Source organism: Pongo abelii, chromosome X (assembly GCF_028885655.2).
Source record: "Pongo abelii isolate AG06213 chromosome X, NHGRI_mPonAbe1-v2.0_pri, whole genome shotgun sequence".
Taxonomy (NCBI): domain Eukaryota; kingdom Metazoa; phylum Chordata; class Mammalia; order Primates; family Hominidae; genus Pongo; species Pongo abelii.
The window spans coordinates 23,941,787-23,960,669 of record NC_072008.2 but is presented as its reverse complement, the minus strand read 5'-3'; the positions used below and the strand labels follow the sequence as shown (position 1 = coordinate 23,960,669).

General features: G+C 42.2%; 1 protein-coding gene across 5 annotated transcripts in view; it reads left to right on the top strand.

Annotated features, from left to right (window-relative positions):
- APOO (apolipoprotein O) overlaps window positions 1-18,386 on the top strand; it is a 74,248-nt gene extending 55,862 nt beyond the window's left edge. For 3 of the 5 annotated variants that reach the window (XM_009234662.4, XM_054544405.2, XM_054544406.2), the window contains 2 exons: window positions 12,052-12,116; window positions 18,231-18,386. In XM_009234662.4, coding sequence (XP_009232937.1) covers window positions 12,052-12,087 — 36 coding nt within the window. In that variant the 3' untranslated portion in view covers window positions 12,088-12,116; window positions 18,231-18,386. Of the gene's footprint in view, window positions 1-12,051; window positions 12,117-18,128 lie in introns of all 5 variants that reach the window. The other 2 variants (XM_002831460.6, XM_009234664.3) reach the window with 2 other exon arrangements.
- Window positions 18,387-18,883: the final 497 nt, after the last annotated feature.

Here is an 18,883-nt window from a genome sequence, read left to right as displayed (position 1 = left end):
TTTGAGACCAGCCTGGACAACATGGCACAACCCCGTCTCTACTGAAAACACAAAAATTAGCCAGGCGTGGTGGCACACACCTCTAATCCCACCTACTTGGGAGGCGGAGGCACAAGAATCACTTGAACCTGGGAGGCGGAGGTTACAGTGAGCCGAGATCGTGCCACTGCACTCCAGCCTGGGCGAAAGAGCGAGACTCGGTCTCTAAATACATACATACATACATAAAACAGGGCACTGAAAATTTTTAAATTAGGAATGATGGCACAATTCTTAACGGTATTATTTCCCATGGGGGTATATTACTCTGAAATATCCCAAACAAGTCTGTGGCATTTTTCTGCTCTGCCACATCCCTTTTCCCTCTTACGAAATGATTCTAAATGTTTGTGCTGCGTCTTCTACCAATAAAGTAGTGTTTCAGTCTGTCATCATTGGTTACTTAAGAGGAATTTATCTGCTTCAGTTAAAATGAACTTTTTGTCAGAACTGTGAAGCAAAGATAGGTGTGTCCAGAAATATTGTCATCTTGGTACAGTCTAGGGCTGTCTTTTAAGTTACAAGAATATATAACATATGTATACAGTTTAAAATCCAACACTATAATGACCATGTACGTACCAACCAATTATCTACCTTTAAAAATAGGAAATTACCGCCGGGCGCGGTGGCTCACCCCTGTAATCCCAGCACTTTGGGAGGCCGAGGCAGGTGGATGACGAGGTCAGGAGTTCAAGACCAGCCTGGCCAAGATGGTGAAAACCCGTCTCTACTAAAAATACCAAAAACTTAGCCAGGCGTGGTGGCAGGTGCCTGTAATCCCAGCTACTCGGGAGTCTGAGGCAGAGAATTGCTTGAACCCGGGAGGCGGAGGTTACAGTGAGCCAAGATCGCGCCACTGCACTCCAGCCTGGCCGACAGAACAAGACTCCATCTCAAAAAAAAAAAAAAAGGAAATTACCAATGCCTTTCAAGTCTTCCATGGGTCCCCTCACCCCCAAGTCTCCCCAGAGGGAACCATTGTCTGGAATTTTATTTCATTCCCTTGTTTTTCTTTAAACTTTTCTTCCAGTTTAACCATATATGTATGTATCCTGAAATACTATAGTTGAGCCTGCCTGTTTTTGCCTTTATAAAAATATACCAAATTTAAGTCTAAATATACATATTTTATATATGTAAGTATATCTAGATGAGTCTTACTACATATTATTTTGCAACTTGTTTTGTTCCCTTAACATTTTGTTTATGGGTTATGTATGGCAGTAGTGCATTCATCTTCACTGCTGTAGACTATTTTCTTTGTGTTGTTGTTGTTGTTTTAATAGACGGAGTCTCACTCTGTTGCTCAGGCTGGAGTGTAGTGGTGCAGTCATGACTCACTGCAACTTCCGCCTGCTGGGTTCGAGCAATTCTCCTGCCTCAGCCTCCGGAGTAGCTAGGACTACAGGCATGCGCCACCATCCCTGGCTAATTTTTGTATTTTTAGTAGAGACAGGGTTTCACCATGTTGGTCGGGCTGGTCTCAAACTCCTGACCTCAGGTAATCCGCCCTCCTCAGCCTCCCAAAGTGTTGGGATTACAGGCATGAGCCACTGCGCCTGGTCATATTTTCTTTATGGGAAAATACCCATGTTGGTGGCTCCTTGGGTGGGTTTCAGTATATTACTATTACAACACAGCATGGCTTCATAATTTGTAAAGAATTTTTCTAGACCAGGGTTCCTGATTCATAGGGTCTGCATATCTTCAGTTTTACTAGATGATGCCAAGTAATTGTTTCCATTTTTGCCAGTCTGATGGCTTTAAAAGAGTTTTTCATTGTGGAGTATATGTGTATGTGGCTTTACTTTATTTCCCAATTTTCATTTTGAGAAAATTTCAAAACTACAGATCAGGTGCAGGACTAGTACAATGAATATACCCTTCACTTAGATTCACTAACATTTGCTGCATTTGCATAATCTATCTTTTCACCTGTGCATGGTGTTCATACACACGAGTATATTTTATTTTCCTGAACCATTTGAGAATTAATTGTAGATATCATTGCATTTTCCATCTGTATCTAATGCAGCATGTATTTCCAAAGAACGTGGACATTGATTTATATAATCACAATACCGTTATTGTACTCAGGAAAGTTGACATTTCATTATTTACACAAATGTTATCTAATATATAGCCCATGTTCAAATTTCCCTAGTTGCCCCAATAATGTACTTGCCTTAAACAACTTTTGATTTTTTTTTTTTTTTCGAGATGGAGTGTCACTGTGTCGCCCAGGTTGGAGTGCAGTGGCGTGATGTTGGCTCACTGCAACCTCTGCCTCCTGGGTTCAAGCAATTTTCCTGCCTCAGCCTCGCGAGTAGCTGGGACTGCAGGCGCACACCACCGCCCCTGCCTAATTTTTGTATTTTTAGTAGAGATGGAGTTTCACCATATTGGACAAGCTGGTCTCAAACTCCTGACCTCAGGCAATCCACCTGCCTCGGCCTCCCAAAGTGCTGAGATTACAGGTGTGAGCCACCATGCCCGACTTTTTTTTTTTTTTTTTTTTTTAAGTCTCTCTTAATCTACAGGCTCCCCTTCCATCTTTTGGAGTTGACTTCCTTACAGTTTATCTGTTAAAACAATCTGGCACATTTCACCTATAGAGTTTCCAATGGTTTGGGTTTTGCTGATTACGCATTTATGCCATAGTTTAACGTGTTCTCTGTACTCCCTGCACATTGGCAGCTGGATCCACGGGCTACTTGAACCAGATCCTGTTTGATCCTTTTAGCAATGCTCTAGATCCACGTAGGCACATAAGTCTGGTTTTTGCTTTGTTTTTATTGGTTTTAGCAGCTGTAGATGCTCAATGCCTAGACCCATTGAATCTTTGGGGGATAGAAATGGTGATATTGGCCGGGCGCAGTGGCTCACACCTGTAATCCCAACACTTTGGGAGGCCGAGGAGGGTAGATCACTTGAGATCAGGAGTTCGAGACCTGCCTGGCCAACATGGTGAAACCCCAGCTCTACTAAAAATACAAAAAAATTAGCCGCACATGGTCAGGAGATCGAGACCACCCTGGCTAACACGGTGAAACCCTGTCTCTACTAAAAATACAAAAAAATTAGCCAGGCGTGGTGGCAGGCGCCTGTAGTCCCAGCTATTCAGGAGGCTGAGGCAGGAGAATGGCGTGAACCCAGGAGGCGGAGCTTGCAGTGAGCCGAGATCCTACCACTGCACTCCAGCCTGAGCGACAGAGCAAGACTCCATCTCAAAAAAAAAAAAAATTAGCCGCGCATGGTGGCACGTGCCTGTAGTCCCAGCTACTCAGGAGACTCAGTCAGGAGAATTGCTTGAAGCTGCGAGGCAGAGGTTGCAGTGAGCCAAGATCATGCCACTTCACTCCAGCCTGGGTGACAGAACAAGACTCTGGCTCAAAAAAAAAAAAAAAGAAAAAGAAAATGGTGATATTTTACTTCTGTTGTTTCATTTTTCTCAAATTAGCTGAAATATTTTGATAAAGAACCCCTTCTCTTATCTACTAGTTACCCAGTTATAGTTTATATAGGAAAAACAAGATAATTACTTGATTTTTTTCTCTTATTTATCCAGTTTCAAAATAATGAATTCATTCCCTTTCCTCAGAAGATCACCTGTTAGTTTTTCTTTAAAAATATCGGCCAGGCACGGTGGCTCACGCCTGTAATCCCAGCACTTTGGCAGGCCGAGGCGTGTGGATCACCTGAGGTCAGGAGTTCGAGACCAGCCTGGCCAACATGGTGAAACCCCGTCTCTACTAAAAATAAAAAATTAGCCAGGTGTGGTGGCATGCGCCTGTAGTCCCAGCTACTCAGGAGGCTGAGACTGGAGAATCACCTGAACCTGGGAGGTGGAGGTTGCAGTGAGCCACGATCGCGTCACTGCACTCCAGCCTGGGCGACAGAGTGAGATTTCATCTCAAAAAAATAGGGCCAGACACGGTGGCTCACCCCTGTAATCTCAGCACTTTGGGGGGCTGAAGTGGGCAGATCACGAGGTCAGGAGATCGAGACCATCCTGGCTAACACGGTGAAACCCCGTCTCTACTAAAAATACAAAAAAATTGGGCGTGGTGGCACATGCCTGTAGTTCCAGCTACTCGGGAAGCTGAGGCAGGAGAATCGCTTGAACCCAGGAGGCGGAGGTTGCAGTGAGCCAAGATCCCGCCGTTGTACTCCAGCCTGGGCAACAAGAGTGAAACTCCATCTCAAAAATATATATATATAAATAAATAAATATATATATATATTTGTTAATATAGAGATGGAGATATATATATATATCATTATAGGCTGGGCACAATGGCTCACACCTGTAATCCCAGCACTTTGGGAGGCTGAGACAGGAGGATCACTTGAGTCTAGGAGTTTGAGGCTGCAGCGAGTGCTATGTTTGTACCACTCCACTCCAGCCTGGGTGACAGAGCGAGACCCTGTTTCTTTTCTTTTTTCTTTTCTTTTTTTTGAGACAGAGTCTCGCACTGTCACCCAGGCTGGAGTGCAGTGGCATGATTTCGGCTCACTGCTAGCTCCGCCTCCCGGGTTCACGCCATTCTCCTGCCTCAGCCTCCCGAGTAGCTGGGACTACAGGCACCCATCACCACGCCCAGCTAATTTTTTGTATTTTTAGTAGAGTCGGGGTTTCACCGTGTTAGCCAGGATGATCTCGATCTCCTGACCTCGTGATCCACCCGCCTCGGCCTCCCAAAGTGCTGGGATTACAGGTGTGAGCCACCGTGCCTGGCCGAGACCCTGTTTCTTAAAATAATAAATAAATTAAAAATCATTATGGGTTATAGATTTAAACATATTTGATAGTTTTGAATGCTTTGTAATTCTTGGTCTTATTAAAGTTCAAACTGTCCCATTTTGCTAGTGGAAGTTGGCTCTGAGTCCTCTTGACATGACCCAAGTAGTCTGCGATAGTTACCTCACTATCTAGCATGTGAAGATGTTCCCAGGATTTCCCACCGTGGTTTTCATTTGCATTGCCCTGATTACTAATGAGGTTGAGCATCTTTTCACAGGTTTATTGGCTTCTTCTTGAAATGCCTGTTCATGTCTTTTGGTCACTTTTTATATGGGTCATTTGTCCCTTATTGATTTATAAGGGTTCTTTATTTTTTTCCTAGATATTAATAGTTTTGGCCAGATGTTTGCAGATGTCTTTTCTCAATATGGCTTGTCTTTTCAGTTTTGGTGTCTTGATGATCAGAAGTTCTTCATGTAGTTGATTTATTGACCTTTTCCATTATGGTTTTCACTCTTTGACTCTAGGAGCTTAATAAAAGCATGAAATATTTACTGATTGTCCATTGCTAATCTGAAACCCTTTCAGAATAGTCCTAACCCAAGGTCTCAGTATCAGAGATGAAGGCCAGTTGTGGGTATCAGGAGGTCAGTTGTGGGTGTCAGTCCTCAGGGTCACAGATGGCTCTTTTAGAGTTGTCTTTTTTTTTTTTTTTTTCCTAGATGGAGTCTTGCTCTGTAGCCCAGGCTGGAGTGCAGTGGTACAGTGGTGTGATCGCGTTCACTGCAACCTCCACCTCCTGGGTTCAAGCAATTCTCCTACCTCAGGCTCCTGAGTAGCTGGGATTATAGGCATGTGCCACCACGCCTGGCTAATTTTTGTACTTTTAGTAGAGACAGGGTTTCACCATCTTGGCCAGGCTGGTCCTGAACTCCTGACCTCAAGTGATCCACCCGCCTCAGCCTCCCAAAGTGCTGGGACTACAGGCGTGAGCCACTGCACCCGACTAGAGTTGTCTTTTTTTTTTTTTTTTTTTGAGATGGAGTCTTGCTCTGTCGCCCAGGCTGGAGTGTAATGGCGTCATCTTGGTTCACTACAACCTCTGCCTTCTGGGTTCAAGCGATTCTTCCGCCTCAGCCTCCCAAGTAGCTGGGATTACAGTCATTCACTACTATGCCTGGCTAATTTTTTTTTTTGTATTTCTAGTAGAGACGGGGTTTCGCCATGTTGGCCAGGCTGGTCTCAAACTCCTGGCCTCAGGTGATCCCCCTGCTTCGGCCTCCCAAAGTGGTGGGATTACAGGCATGAGCCACCGCACCCAGCTTAGAGTTGTCTTATAATTAGCTAAACACAGCAGTATGTCTCAGTAAATATCATATTTTAGTTTTTCACTAGCTTTTTTTTTAATGCAACAAATTACTATCACAGAATTGTAGAATGACTGCTGAAGGCCAACACTAATTATTTAAAAGGCAGGAAATTAATAAAGAAGCATAAACCTGTTACCAACATGAAAACTGAGCAGAACTTCTAAAGCTGAGCTGTTAATAGTTTTATTCAGGCCCTTGCTGGCTCAGCAGGAAAATGAAAGGGAAGCAGCAGCCACCAGCCTGAGTAAACATGCCCTGCTTTTTCTTCCTCCATTAGAAATTCCTTGGCTCTCTAAACATGGCAAAGTTTGACTGAAAGTAAGTCATGTAGTTTTAAAATGTTCATCTTTAAAGTAAGCCAATCACAGAAGGACAAATACTGCATGATTCTACTTGTATGAGGTATTTAAAATAGTCAAACTCATGGAGGCAGAGAATAGAATGGCGATTGCCAGGGATTGGGGGAGGGAGAGATAGGGAGTTGGTAATCAACAAAGTTTTAGTCAAGCAAAGAGAATAAGTTCTAGAGACCCCTTGCACGCCACTGTGCCTATAGATAACAGTACCCTATTGTACGCTTAAAAATCTGCCAAGAGGGCAGATGTCATGTTAAGTATTCTTACCACTGTATTTTTTTTAAATGAGAGCTTGATGGGTTTTCCATAAAGTTATGAATTTGTGCTCTTTGTAATTTTTTGCTGTCTAAAATTCTAAGAACTACAGGTATTAGGAAATGATTTTGAAATGATTTTTTCTTTCTTTTTAAAAACACCATTATTTAGCAAAACGAAAAGTTAGAAATCCTGAATAATAATGGTCATCTCCTCCTTAGAAAGGAATGCACTCTTGGTATCAGTGGGCAGGATACAGCGTTGTCCAGTGGACTAAGGGGAGCGGGAGCACCAGACTCCTACCCCACCTCTGCCTCTTACTAGCCCTGAAACCTTGGGAAGTTACTCCAGCACTGTGGGAACTGGCATAGTACCTCCTGGAGCTGTTTTGAGGATTAAATAAGGTTATCTATGTGAGGAACATATGAAATGGCTGGACTCTAGCCACATGATAGTCATCAACCACCACTCATGTGATACTGCACGTTTTCGCTTCTGCCTGAGAAGATAATGTCCACTGATAGAAAATGGAACCATACCCTGTAGTCAGGAGTCCTTATGTCGTTGTTTTAGTTTTCCATTGCTGCCAAAATAAATGACTGCAAATTTACAGGCTGAAAGTAGTGCAAATGATTATCTTAGTTCTGTAGGTCAGAAGTCCAATTCTAAATCAAGGTGTCAGCAGGGTTGTGTTCCTTTCTAGAGGCCGTAGGGGAGAATTTCTTTCCTGCTCATTTAGATTGTTGACAGAACTCAGTTCCTCGAGGCTGTAGGACCAAGGTCTGTTTTGCTGGCTGAGGGCTGTTTCCAGCTTCCTTCCTCTATTGTCGAAGCCTGTAGCAAGTCCTTTGCAGATCCCCCTTCTGACCTCTTCTTCTGCCTCCCTCTTAGACTACAGGCACTCATATGCTTGAATCAAGCCCACTCAGATAATCCAAGATCATCTCCCTATTTTAAGGGCAACTGATTAGTAAACTTAATTCCAATGCAACCTTAATTTCCCTTTGCCGTGTAAGGTAACAGTCACAGGTTCCAGAAATAGAAGACATCTTTGAGGGGCCATTATTCTGCCTACCTCATCAAGTGAACTAGAATTGTGTTGGGGTCTTTAACAGGTCATTTATCCTTACCTTTTATTTTCTTCATCCAAAAAATAAAGTGGCCTGCCATATAGGATAAATAATGTTTATTGAGCACTTACTTGCTGTGAGCTTCGCCCTTGGCGCTAAGCTCTTTGCTCAGGAAGAGTCTTTGAGGTGGGTTCTACTATTATCCCCATTTATAAGTGAGGAAACTGCATTTTGGAGAAGTTAAGTAATTGTTGAAAATAATTTAACTGGTGAGGGAGTCAGACATTTCAGCAGGCTGCTGTACCTCAAAGGTTTGGCTGGCTGGCAATCACCCTTCACATGGCAGGCATGCTAATTAGAAATCAGTGTCTTCATGGACACAGGAAGGGGAACATCACACTCTGGGGACTGTTGTGGGGTGGGGGGAGGGGGGAGGGATAGCATTGGGAGATATACCTAATGCTAGATGACGAGTTGGTGGGTGCAGTGCACCAGCATGGCACATGTATACATATGTAACTTACCTGCACATTGCGCACATGTACCATAAAACCTAAAGTATAATAATGATAATAATAATAATAATAAAAGAAAAAAAAAAAAAAAAAAAAAAAAGAAATCAGTGTCTTGATTTTCTTTAAAAGTTTTGGTTTTGCTAGCAGAAATTGTCATTTGTGCCCAGGCACGGTGGCTCATGCTTGTAATCCCAGCACTTCGTAGGCCGAGGCAGGCAAATCACCTGTGATCAGGAGCTTGAGACCAGCCTGGCCAACATGGTGAAACCCTGTCTTCACTAAAAATACAATAATTAGCTGGGTGTAGTAGTGGGCGCCTGTAATCCCAGCTACTCAGGAGGCTGAGGCAGGAGAATCATTTGAACCCGGGAGGCGGAGGTTACGTGAGCTGAGATTGCGCCACTGCGCTCCAGCCTGGGTGACAGAGGGAAACTCCGTCTAAAAAAAAAAGAAAAAAAAGAAATTGTCATTTGTGTTCATGGACGTGGTGAGAAAATAAAAACTGAAATCAGATATGTATTAAAATGGTTGAGTTACAAAATATTCTAGATAAAACTTTGTCTGAAAATGCAAAAAAAATTGATTTCTGGCTTGTGCTAAATCACGAACTGTTTTTTTGAAGTCAGAATGTTGTTTTGTCTGAGATCCTGGAGTTCTCTGCCAAGAGCGATCTGATTTGTGATAGGGTGGTGGATGGGCTCAATATTTTTTTAATGAGATATTGGACTGTGCTGTTTTGTTATACTATAAGTGATATGTAACCAAACAAGAAAATTTTCCTAGCAACAAAGTTGTTTTCCTGAATCAGAAGAATGCTTTTGTGTGCTCATTTTCTTATTGTCCAAAAGATAAAAAAGCTTGTGAATTTAGCATCTTATTTTTTTGAGATTGAGGTACTGGCAAGTATAGATAGTAGAATATATAAGAATATCATTGGAAGTATTTGGCAAGCAGTATGTTAATTCAGACCTAAACTGTATTTAGGTAGAGAACTAACTTGTTTTTTTGTTTGTTTGTTTGTTTTTGAGACGGAGTTTCGCTCTTGTTGCCCAGGCTGGAGTGCAATGGTGCGATCTCGGCTCACCACATCCTCCACCTCCTGGGTTCAAGCGATTCTCCTGCTTCAGCCTCTCGAGTAGCTGGGATTACAGGCATGCGCCACCATGCCCTGCTAATTTTGTATTTTTAGTAGAGATGGGGTTTCTCCCTGTTGTTCAGGCTGGTCTCGAACTCCTGACCTCAGGTGATCCACCCACCTTGGCCTCCCAAAATGCTGGGATTACAGGCGTGAGCCACCGCGCCCTGCCGAGAACCACCTTGTTTTTATGCCAGACCCAATTGTTGGAAATGATTATCTCACTGGCCCTCATAAGCCTTTTTTTTCTCTCTTCTTGTTCTTCATTAGTCTGGTGAGGGACCCAGACATTTCAGTAGGCTGCTATACCTCAAAGGTTTGGCTGGCAATCAGCCTTTACATGGCAGTCATACTAATTAGAAATCAATGTTGTGATTTTTTTAAAGTTTTAATTTTGCTAACAGAAATTGTTATTCATGTTCATGGATGTGTTAAGAAAATAGAAACCCAAACTTTTTTATATTCATCAGATCTCTAAGTTCTACCCCATTCCATTTGTTTGTTTGTTTTGAGACAGGGTCTCACTCTGTTGCCCAAACTGTAGTGCAGTGGTGCAGTCACAGCTCACTGCAGCCTCAACCTCCCTGGCTTAAGTGATCCTCCCACCTCTGCCTCCTGAGTAGGTGGGACCACAGGCATGTGTCATCCCACCTGGCTAATTTTTGTATTTTTTTAGAGACAGGATTTCAGCATGTTGCCCAGGCTGATCTTGAACTCCTGGGCTCAAGTGATCTACCCGCCTCGGCCTCCTGAAGTGCTGGGATTACTGGTGTGAGCCACTGCCCCTGGCTTTCCATTTGTTTATGCAACAAATATTTGAATAGTGTGTGCTAGGAGGCCCTAGGGATATTGTGCCCTCATGAAGCTTACAGATTAATGAAAGACTCAAACATGAAAGAAATAATTACACAATCAGGAAGTACATGAGTGCTATGAAAGGGAATAGAAGGTTCTGCTAAATTGAAGGACAGGGTACAAAGAAAGCCTTGATGTAAAGGATGAATAACATTTAGCTAGGCAAAAATTGGGATTGACTGGTCTCGGTCAATGGGGTATATTTTGCAAAGATCTTGTCCCAGTAGGTAGTTTGGCAATTTCGAGCAACAGCAAAAAGGCCTCTGGGGTGTAGGTGGGTGTGTGTTCACGTATGGGTATGTGTGTTCGCTTGTGTGCATGCATGTCAGGAGGCGGGGTGGGGAGTGGCTCTGGAGGAGGAGAAGGGCACAGATTCTCAGTCCTGTAGCACTCTTGTTCAGAGCATCAAGTAGACCTGAGAATTGTATGTTGATCATTGGTCCGCCAAACAGTTCGTATGGCCTTGTTTCCCAGAACTCCATCATCAAGTGGATGTGGTGACCATATACTTTATCATCAAAACCAGGATACTCTTTTTTTTTTTTTTTTTTAAACTTCTTTTTCTATGTTGCCCAAGCTGGTCTTGAATTCTTAGGTGCAATGGATCCTCCCGCCTCGGCCTCCCAAAGTGCTGGGATTACAGGCGTGAGCCAACATGCCCGGCAAACCAGGATACTCTGGAGAGTGAAAGGGGACACTATTAATTATGCTGGGACAACGGGTATAAAACAGTACTTATAGACCAGTTCTCAGCCACTCCAGGGAGCCCCAAAGTTGCCTAGAAACCGTGCTCTGAAATGACAGGGTTAGTCACGTGCTCCTGCTTTCTCACCTTTTCCTCTTCCTTCACCCATGAATAACTCTGAAAGAGGGGCACCAGGAGAAACTGCTCCAAGTCTATACAACAGAATCTTAGCCCCCATGGCCCGCCCAGCTGCAGCCTCCGGTTTTTCAGACTGCCATCTTATCTCTGACTATTAATGTGTTTTCAGAATTAAAGTCTAAAAAACATATAGAAAAGAAAGTAAGGCCTTAAAAGTTTAGCACGTGAACTTTTCCCACTAGAAGCTTTTCCTACACTGCTTCCTATGGATTACATGACCTAATTATATGTTCCTGGACGGCCACTGGGCAGAATGGGTGTGGTCTAACTTCTTTCAGAGTAAACATGTTTTGTGGATTGGCCCCTATGGTGGATAATGGTGAATAATGCATGGAGTAAATACCTACAGGAAGCCTTCCCATAGGTGTAAAACCTTTACTTCAGGAAATAAAAGAGGAAGATAAATATATCTTTTATCTTTTTAAAAGATATATTTAAAAATATCTTTTTAAAAGATTTTTTAAATAGAATCAACTGTTTGGCTGAATCTGCATAATGAAGATTAATGGAGCTTTATTTCCTGCTCTCTCTGCCCAAGTCACTCTACAGCAGGGCCCTCAGAGAGCCCTAGTAACTTCTTCAATTTACTGACAGATGGATCACTTTGCAGTATAATAATATTTAATGGTCGGCAACTGTGAGAATGTGGGATCTCATTGTCCTCCTCAGCCTTTCTTCAACAACCCCCCAAGTCCTCAATAAAATGGTTTGACCCTGTCCCCCATAATAATTTTTAATGTTCATGTTCAGCCAAATACTCAGGACACTAAGGAGTTGCACTATTTCTTTTCAAACTGCATTCAAGCTCTTTCTTTTGTTTTAAAAGCCAGGAAATGTGAAGAATTCACCTGGAACGAAGTAGAAAACTCCATGCTCTGCCATGTGAATCAGGTAGAGAACAAGAAATCTCTGTCATTATTGTCAGCATTGTAGTGCCAGCTGAAATGACTTGTTTTTAATTAATTTAATTTAATTAATTATAACAGTTTCAATTTGATGTGAAAACATAAGGGTCATATTTTCCTCCATCTTTTAATTTCTGGGCTTAAATGCTTATTTATTTGTGTTTGTTCCACTGATGTTACCTGGGTTTTTTAGACAAGCTAGAACCAGACAGTTGGGATTTGTCTACAAATGTATTTCAAACAATTGAAAAGTGTCATTATTCCTTAGGTTTTTTTCAAACAACACTTTATTATAGTAAGTACACTTGTATTTATCTAATACTCAGTGAACACTGGAATGCATGACTGTTACAGAGAGGCTCAAAACACTAGTTATATTGTTTGTGTATATATGAAAAATTGTATAATAGCACTTGTGATTTCCTGGTAATTAGAAGACTGTAATTGAATTTGGAAACAACCTAGATATTCAACTACAGGAAAATGGCTTAATTATGGTCTATCTATAAAGAAGAATATTATTATTCTGTTTCTACAGTATTTAATTGCATGGGAACATGTGCACAATTATTGTTAAATGAAAAAAAGGTAGTGTGATATGTTTATAGAGGGGATGAAGCCAGGAGATACGACAGAAAGTGTGTATCTTTCAGTGGCATGATGATTTTTATATTTTTTTCTTCTTTATAACTTTCTGTATTTCAAAAATTTTCTGCAATGAATATGCATTTTATAATCAGAAAATTTTTTGAAAATTGGTGTTACATTTATTGTAAATCATGGCCCCTACTTAAAATTTATGAAAACCCTGAGTTTGAAGGGTCTTTTTTCCTCAAGCTTTCTTTATATTTTTGGAGACCCAGAGAGTCACGTAAACTGAGAATTTGAGAGTGGTTATCTGGCCCAACCCCCAGCCTCAAGCAGACTCCCCTGAAACCCTGTATGTTCCTTCTTTTATACCAGCACTGATGGGAAACTCACCCTATGGGGCAGCCATCCTGGGACAATTCTGAGTTTTTGGAAGCTGTTTCCTCTGCTAAGCAAAAATATGTCTCCTTAGTGGTCACAGAAAACAAATCCAGTTCCTCTTTCACAGCATAGCCGTTCATACAGTAACCCAAAATCAGTATGTTCTCAGATACAAACTATTACCCGGGGAGCTTGGTTAAAGGGAAAGGCCACCCCAGAATCAGTATCTCTGGTGAATGGGGCCAGATATGCATGGGATGTGCCATTAGAAGGATGACTAGAGGGTGAGCAGCCACAGAGTGACCCATGTCCTCTAGAGACTTGACTTTTAATATGGTTCTATTTCTCTCTTTTTTTAAATCCCTGTCAGCCAGAATGGTTATATTTCTGTACAGGGACAATGAAAAACACATAGAATAAAGGGAAATTAGGTAAATATCCATTTCAATTTTCAAAGATACTCTGCACCAGAGTTCAGCTTGCTGAAATACACAACCTTGATTTCATTCTTTATTGTTTTTAGATCTTTATTGGAGGAGGTGTAGCTTTTAATTATAAAAGTGATTTGTGTTGGTTGTAAAAAAATGTTTTTAGCTGACTGTTTTAAAAGCTTGTCTTGCCCGGGCGCGGTGGCTCACGCCTGTAATCCCAGCACTTTGGGAGGCTGAGGTGGGCAGATCACGAGGTCGAGAGATCGAGACCACCCTGGCCAACATGGTGAAACCCCGTCTCTACTAAAAATATTTTTTAAAAAGCCGGGCATGGTGGTAGGCACCTGTAATCCCAGCTACTTGGGAAGCTGAGGCAGGAGAATCGCTTGAACCCGGGAGGCGGAGGTTGCAGTGAGCCGAGATCGTGCCATTGCACTCCAGCCTGGGCAAAAAGAGTGAAACTCCATCTCAAAAAAACAAAAAAAAAAAGCTTGTCTTATCCTTTATTCTTTTCTTTTTCTTTCTTTCTTTTTTTTTTTTTTTTTTTTTTTTTTTGAGATGGAGTTTCACTCTTGTTGCCCAGGCTGGAGTGCAGTGGAGCAATCTTGCTCACTGCAGCCTCTGAGGCCTCCCAGGTTCAAGTGATTCTCCTGCCTCAGCCTCCCAGGTAGCTGGGATTACAGGCATGCACCACCATGCCCAGCTAATTTTGTATTTTTTAGTAGAGACAGGGTTTTACCATATTGGTCAGGCTGGTCTCAAACTCCTGACCTCAGGTGATCCACCTGCCTCAGCCTCCCAAAGTGCTGGGATTACAGGTGTGAGCCACCACATCTGGCCCCTTTATTCTTTTTTCCAGAGGTAATTTTTGTTAATAGTTTGGTATATCATTCCAGACTTTTAAAGATAGATAGATAGATAGATAGATAGATAGATAGATAGATAGATAGATAGGCCGGGTGCAGTGGCTCACACCTGTACTCCTAGCACTTTGGGAGGCTGAGGTAGGTGGATTACATGAGTCTGGCAGTTCGAGAACAGCCTGGGCAATATGGCGAAACCCTGTCTCTACAAAAAATTAAAAAAATTAGCTGAGTGTGATGACGAACACCTGTAGTCCCAGTTACTTGGAGGCTGAGGTGGGAGGATCTCCTGAGCCTGGGAGAAAGAGGTTGCAGTGAGCCATGATCACTCCACTGCACTCCAGCCTGGGCAACAGAGTGATACCCTGTCTCAAAAACAAATATATATATTTATTTATTTATATTTAAAATTTATTTATACATTAAATAAATTTATTTATACATTTATAATATATTCATGCATACATGCATGTTTTTAGTTTTTTGACAGAATGGGATCATATTCCTCATATTGTTCTGCAAGTTCACAGAAAACTTTCTTTTTACTGTTATTTATCTGGGGGTATGGGATCTTGCTATGTTACCCAGGCTGGACTTCAACTCCTGGGTTTAGGTGATCCTCCCACTTCACCCTTCTGAGTAGCTGCACAGAAAACTTACTGAAGGCATATAATTGTAATTATATTATCATACATAAAGAAATTAGGCTGGGGCTGGGTATGGTGGCTCACGCCTGTGGTCCCAGCACTTTGGGAAGCTGAGGCGGGCGGATCATGAGGTTAGGAGTTTGAGACCAGCCTGGCCAATATGGTGAAACCCTGTCTCTACTAAAAATACAAAAATTAGCCAGACATGGTGGCATGCGCCTGTAGTCCCAGCTACTCAGGAGGCCAAGGCAGGGGAATCGCTTGAACCCGGAAGGCGGAGGTTGCAGTGAGCTGAGATCACGCCATTGTACTCCAGCCTGGGTGACAGAGTGAGACTCTGTCTCAAAAAAAAAAAAGAAAAGAAAAAAAGGAAATTAAGGCCGGGCATGGTGGCTCATGCCTGTAGTTCAAACTACACAGGAGGCTAAGGCAGGAGAATTGCTTGAACCCAGGAGGTAGAGGTTGCAGTGAGCCAAGATCATGCCACTGCACACTCCCAGCCTGGGCAACAGAGAGAGACTCCATCTCAAAAAAAAAAAAAAAAAAAAAAGGAAAGAAAGAAAGAAATTGCACTAACTCCTTAACATCATCTAATATCCAGTTCAATGTACACATTTTCCTGGTTGTTTCATGAATAACTTTTTACAGTTGGTTCGTTTGAACCAGGATCCAAACAAGATCTGCCTGTTGTGTTTGACTGATAGGTCTCTTAGAACTGTAATAGTTTCCACTCCCTCATTGTCCCTTGCTATTTATTTGTTGAAAAACCTGGCTTATTTGTCCTTTAGAATTCCTGTGTTCTACAAGGATTGAGCTGGGAGGGGAAAAAAAGAATTTCTCATGTTCTGGCTGTGGCCGAATGTATCCATTTAGTGTCATTCTGTTTATCTCTTGGTTTCTTTCTTCTCTATATATCCCATAAACTTATAGTTGGATCCGAAGGCTTAATTAGACTTAGGTTCAATTTTTTTTGCTAAGAATGCCATAGACAGTACTATATTAAGCTATGTTGATGAATGAATGAACTTGTTTTACATAACATATTGTGTAAGTATTTCCCTGTCAGTACTTAATAGATCTACCCATTCCTTCTCTAGTTGCTTAATGATTTCCTGGTATGGACTACCATGATCTACTTAATCCTTACCAACATAGGTTGTTTCCAGTTTTTAGTTTTTAACAATGCAATAAATCTATCAAATTCCTAGGGAAGACAAAAGCAGATTAATAAACTGAGATAGAAAAATAAGCTAGTAGTTTACATGTTTAAGAATTTTTGGTTGTATATTAAAAGATCAAGTGAATAGTCACTGGCCTCTAAAATATTTAGAAATATCTAATTGCGCCAGGCACAGTGGCTCATACCTATAATCCCAGCACTTTGGGAGGCTGAGGCGGGTGGATCACCTCAGGTCAGGAGTTCGAGACCATCCTGCCCAACATGGTGAAACCACATCTCTACTAAAAATATAAAAAATTAGCCGGGCGTGGTGGCGCCTGCCTGTAATCCCAGCTACTCAGGAGGCTGAGGCAGGAGAATTGCTTGAACCCGGGAGATGGAGGTTGCGGTGAACCGAGAGGGCGCCACTGCACTCCAGCCTGGGCAACAAGAGTGAAACTGTCTCAAAAAAAAAAAAGAAAATCTCTAATTGCTGAGTATATTCATTACAAATTATGAAAAAAAGCCAGGCGTGGTGGCTCACAGCTGTAATCCCAGCACTTTGGGAAGCTGAGGCGGGCAGATCACTTGAGGTCAGGAGTTCGAGACCAGCCTGGCCAACATGGTGAAACCCTGTCTCTACCAAAAATATAAAAAATTAGCTGGGTGTGGTGGCGGGCACCTGTAATCCCAGCTACTTGGGAGGCTGAGGCAGGAGAATCGCTTGAACCCGGGAGGGAGAGGTTATAGTGAGCCAAGATCACGCCACTGCACTCCAGCTTGGGTGACAGAGCAAGACTCCATCTCAAAAAAAGAAAAAATTATGAAAAAAGCAATCTGGAGAAGACTCAGTTTGTCTTTGACATGTCTTTGACTATATGTGTATTTTATTCCAGAAAAGTATGATGGGGGTGATGTGAGGAAAATTACACATCAAACTGAGGGTGATGTAATCATGCTTTCCAGCAGATAGATGGAAATGTAGTTGTTTAATCTTCAGATGTGATGTGTACTGTGCCATTTAGACATTTATTTTTTATTTATTCATCCATCCATTTGGTTAATTACACTCAGATACACAGCCAGTTGAGGATCTGAATGTAGTATATGTAATGTTGATGGAACACAAAATCTTTTTTTTTTTTTTGAAACAGAGTTTTGCTCTGTTGCCCAGGCTGGAGTGCAGTGGCTCAATCTCGGTTCACTGCGTCCTCTGCCTCCTGGGTTCAAGCAATTCTCCTGCCTCAGCCTCCCGATTAGCTGGGATTACAGGCGCCCGCCACCATGCCCAGCTAATTTTTTGTATTTTTAGTAGAGATGCGGTTTCACCATGTTAGCCAGGCTGGTCTCATACTCCTGACCACAGATGATCCACCTGCCTCGGCCTCCTAAAGTGCTGGGATTACAGGCGTGAGCCACCACACTCGGCCTTCTTTCTGATTCTTAGTGTAACTATCTTTAAAATGGGAATAATTACAGTTTTCTCTGGCTCTTGTTTATTATGATCATATAATGGTGATGTAAATATTTTCTACGGTTTCTCTATTTATTTATTTTGAGATGGAGTTTCATTCTTGTCGCCCAGGCTGGAGTGCAATGGCATGATCTCAGCTCACTGCAGCCTCCGTCTCCTGGGTTCAAGTGATTCTCCTGCCTCAGCCTCGTGCATAGCTGGGATTACAGGCACCTGCCACCATGTCCAGCCAATCTTTTTGTATTTTTAGTAGAGACGGGGTTTCACCATGTTGGGCAGGCTGGTCTCGAACTTCTGACCTCAGGTGATCCACCCGCCTCGGCTTCCCAAAGTGCTGGGATTACAGGCATGGGCCACCGCGCCCAGCCTGGTTTCTCTATTTAAATCTGAAGAATTTTCATAATGCAAAATTTTTTCTGGCACAGTTACTTATGTTTTTCTTTCCTTTCTTTTAGTTATAGGTAAACATTGGAAACTCCATAGAATAAATCAGTATTTCTACAGAAAAATGGCATAGAAGTCAGTATTGAATGTATTAAATTGGCTTTCTTCTTCAGGAAAAACTAGACCAGACCTCTGTTATCTTCTGTGATATCATCCTACAAGCAAACTAATCTGGAATCCCTTCACCTAGAGATAATGTACAAGCCTTAGAACTTCTCGTTCTCATGTTGCTATTTATGTACCTAATTAAAACCCAAGTTAAAAAAAAATCCGATATCATTGAGTGATGGTCTAAGTGTGTATGGTGTGTATGTATGCATGGTTTGTGTGTGTGGTGCATGTTTGTGTGTGTGTGTGGTATGGATGGTGTATGTGAGTTAAAGACAACAGGTAACTCTTAGGGAAGTATCAGCTCGCAGCCTGCTGAGTCTGGGCCCCACAACACATAGTGTAGAAGAGTAGCTCTGGAGTCCGAGAGATGCTTCAATAACCAGCACAAGGAACAAAACTTGTAAGTAATACAGTTTCCCTGACGATGATTAGAAGACATATAAAAGGAAACAGTAACAGTGACCCCTTGTTGTGGCTGTCATCTCCTAGTTTGTACAGAACTTGCAATTCTTGAATGCCAGTGGGAGATTCAGAATGAAGAAGTCTCTGTCCTCTGCCAGTGGATGAATGGGGATGTGGTGTGTGTTTGGGTTCTCTGTATGTGTATGGCTTGTATTCTCCTCCTCTGTGGCCCTGAATGCACAGCTCATTGAAC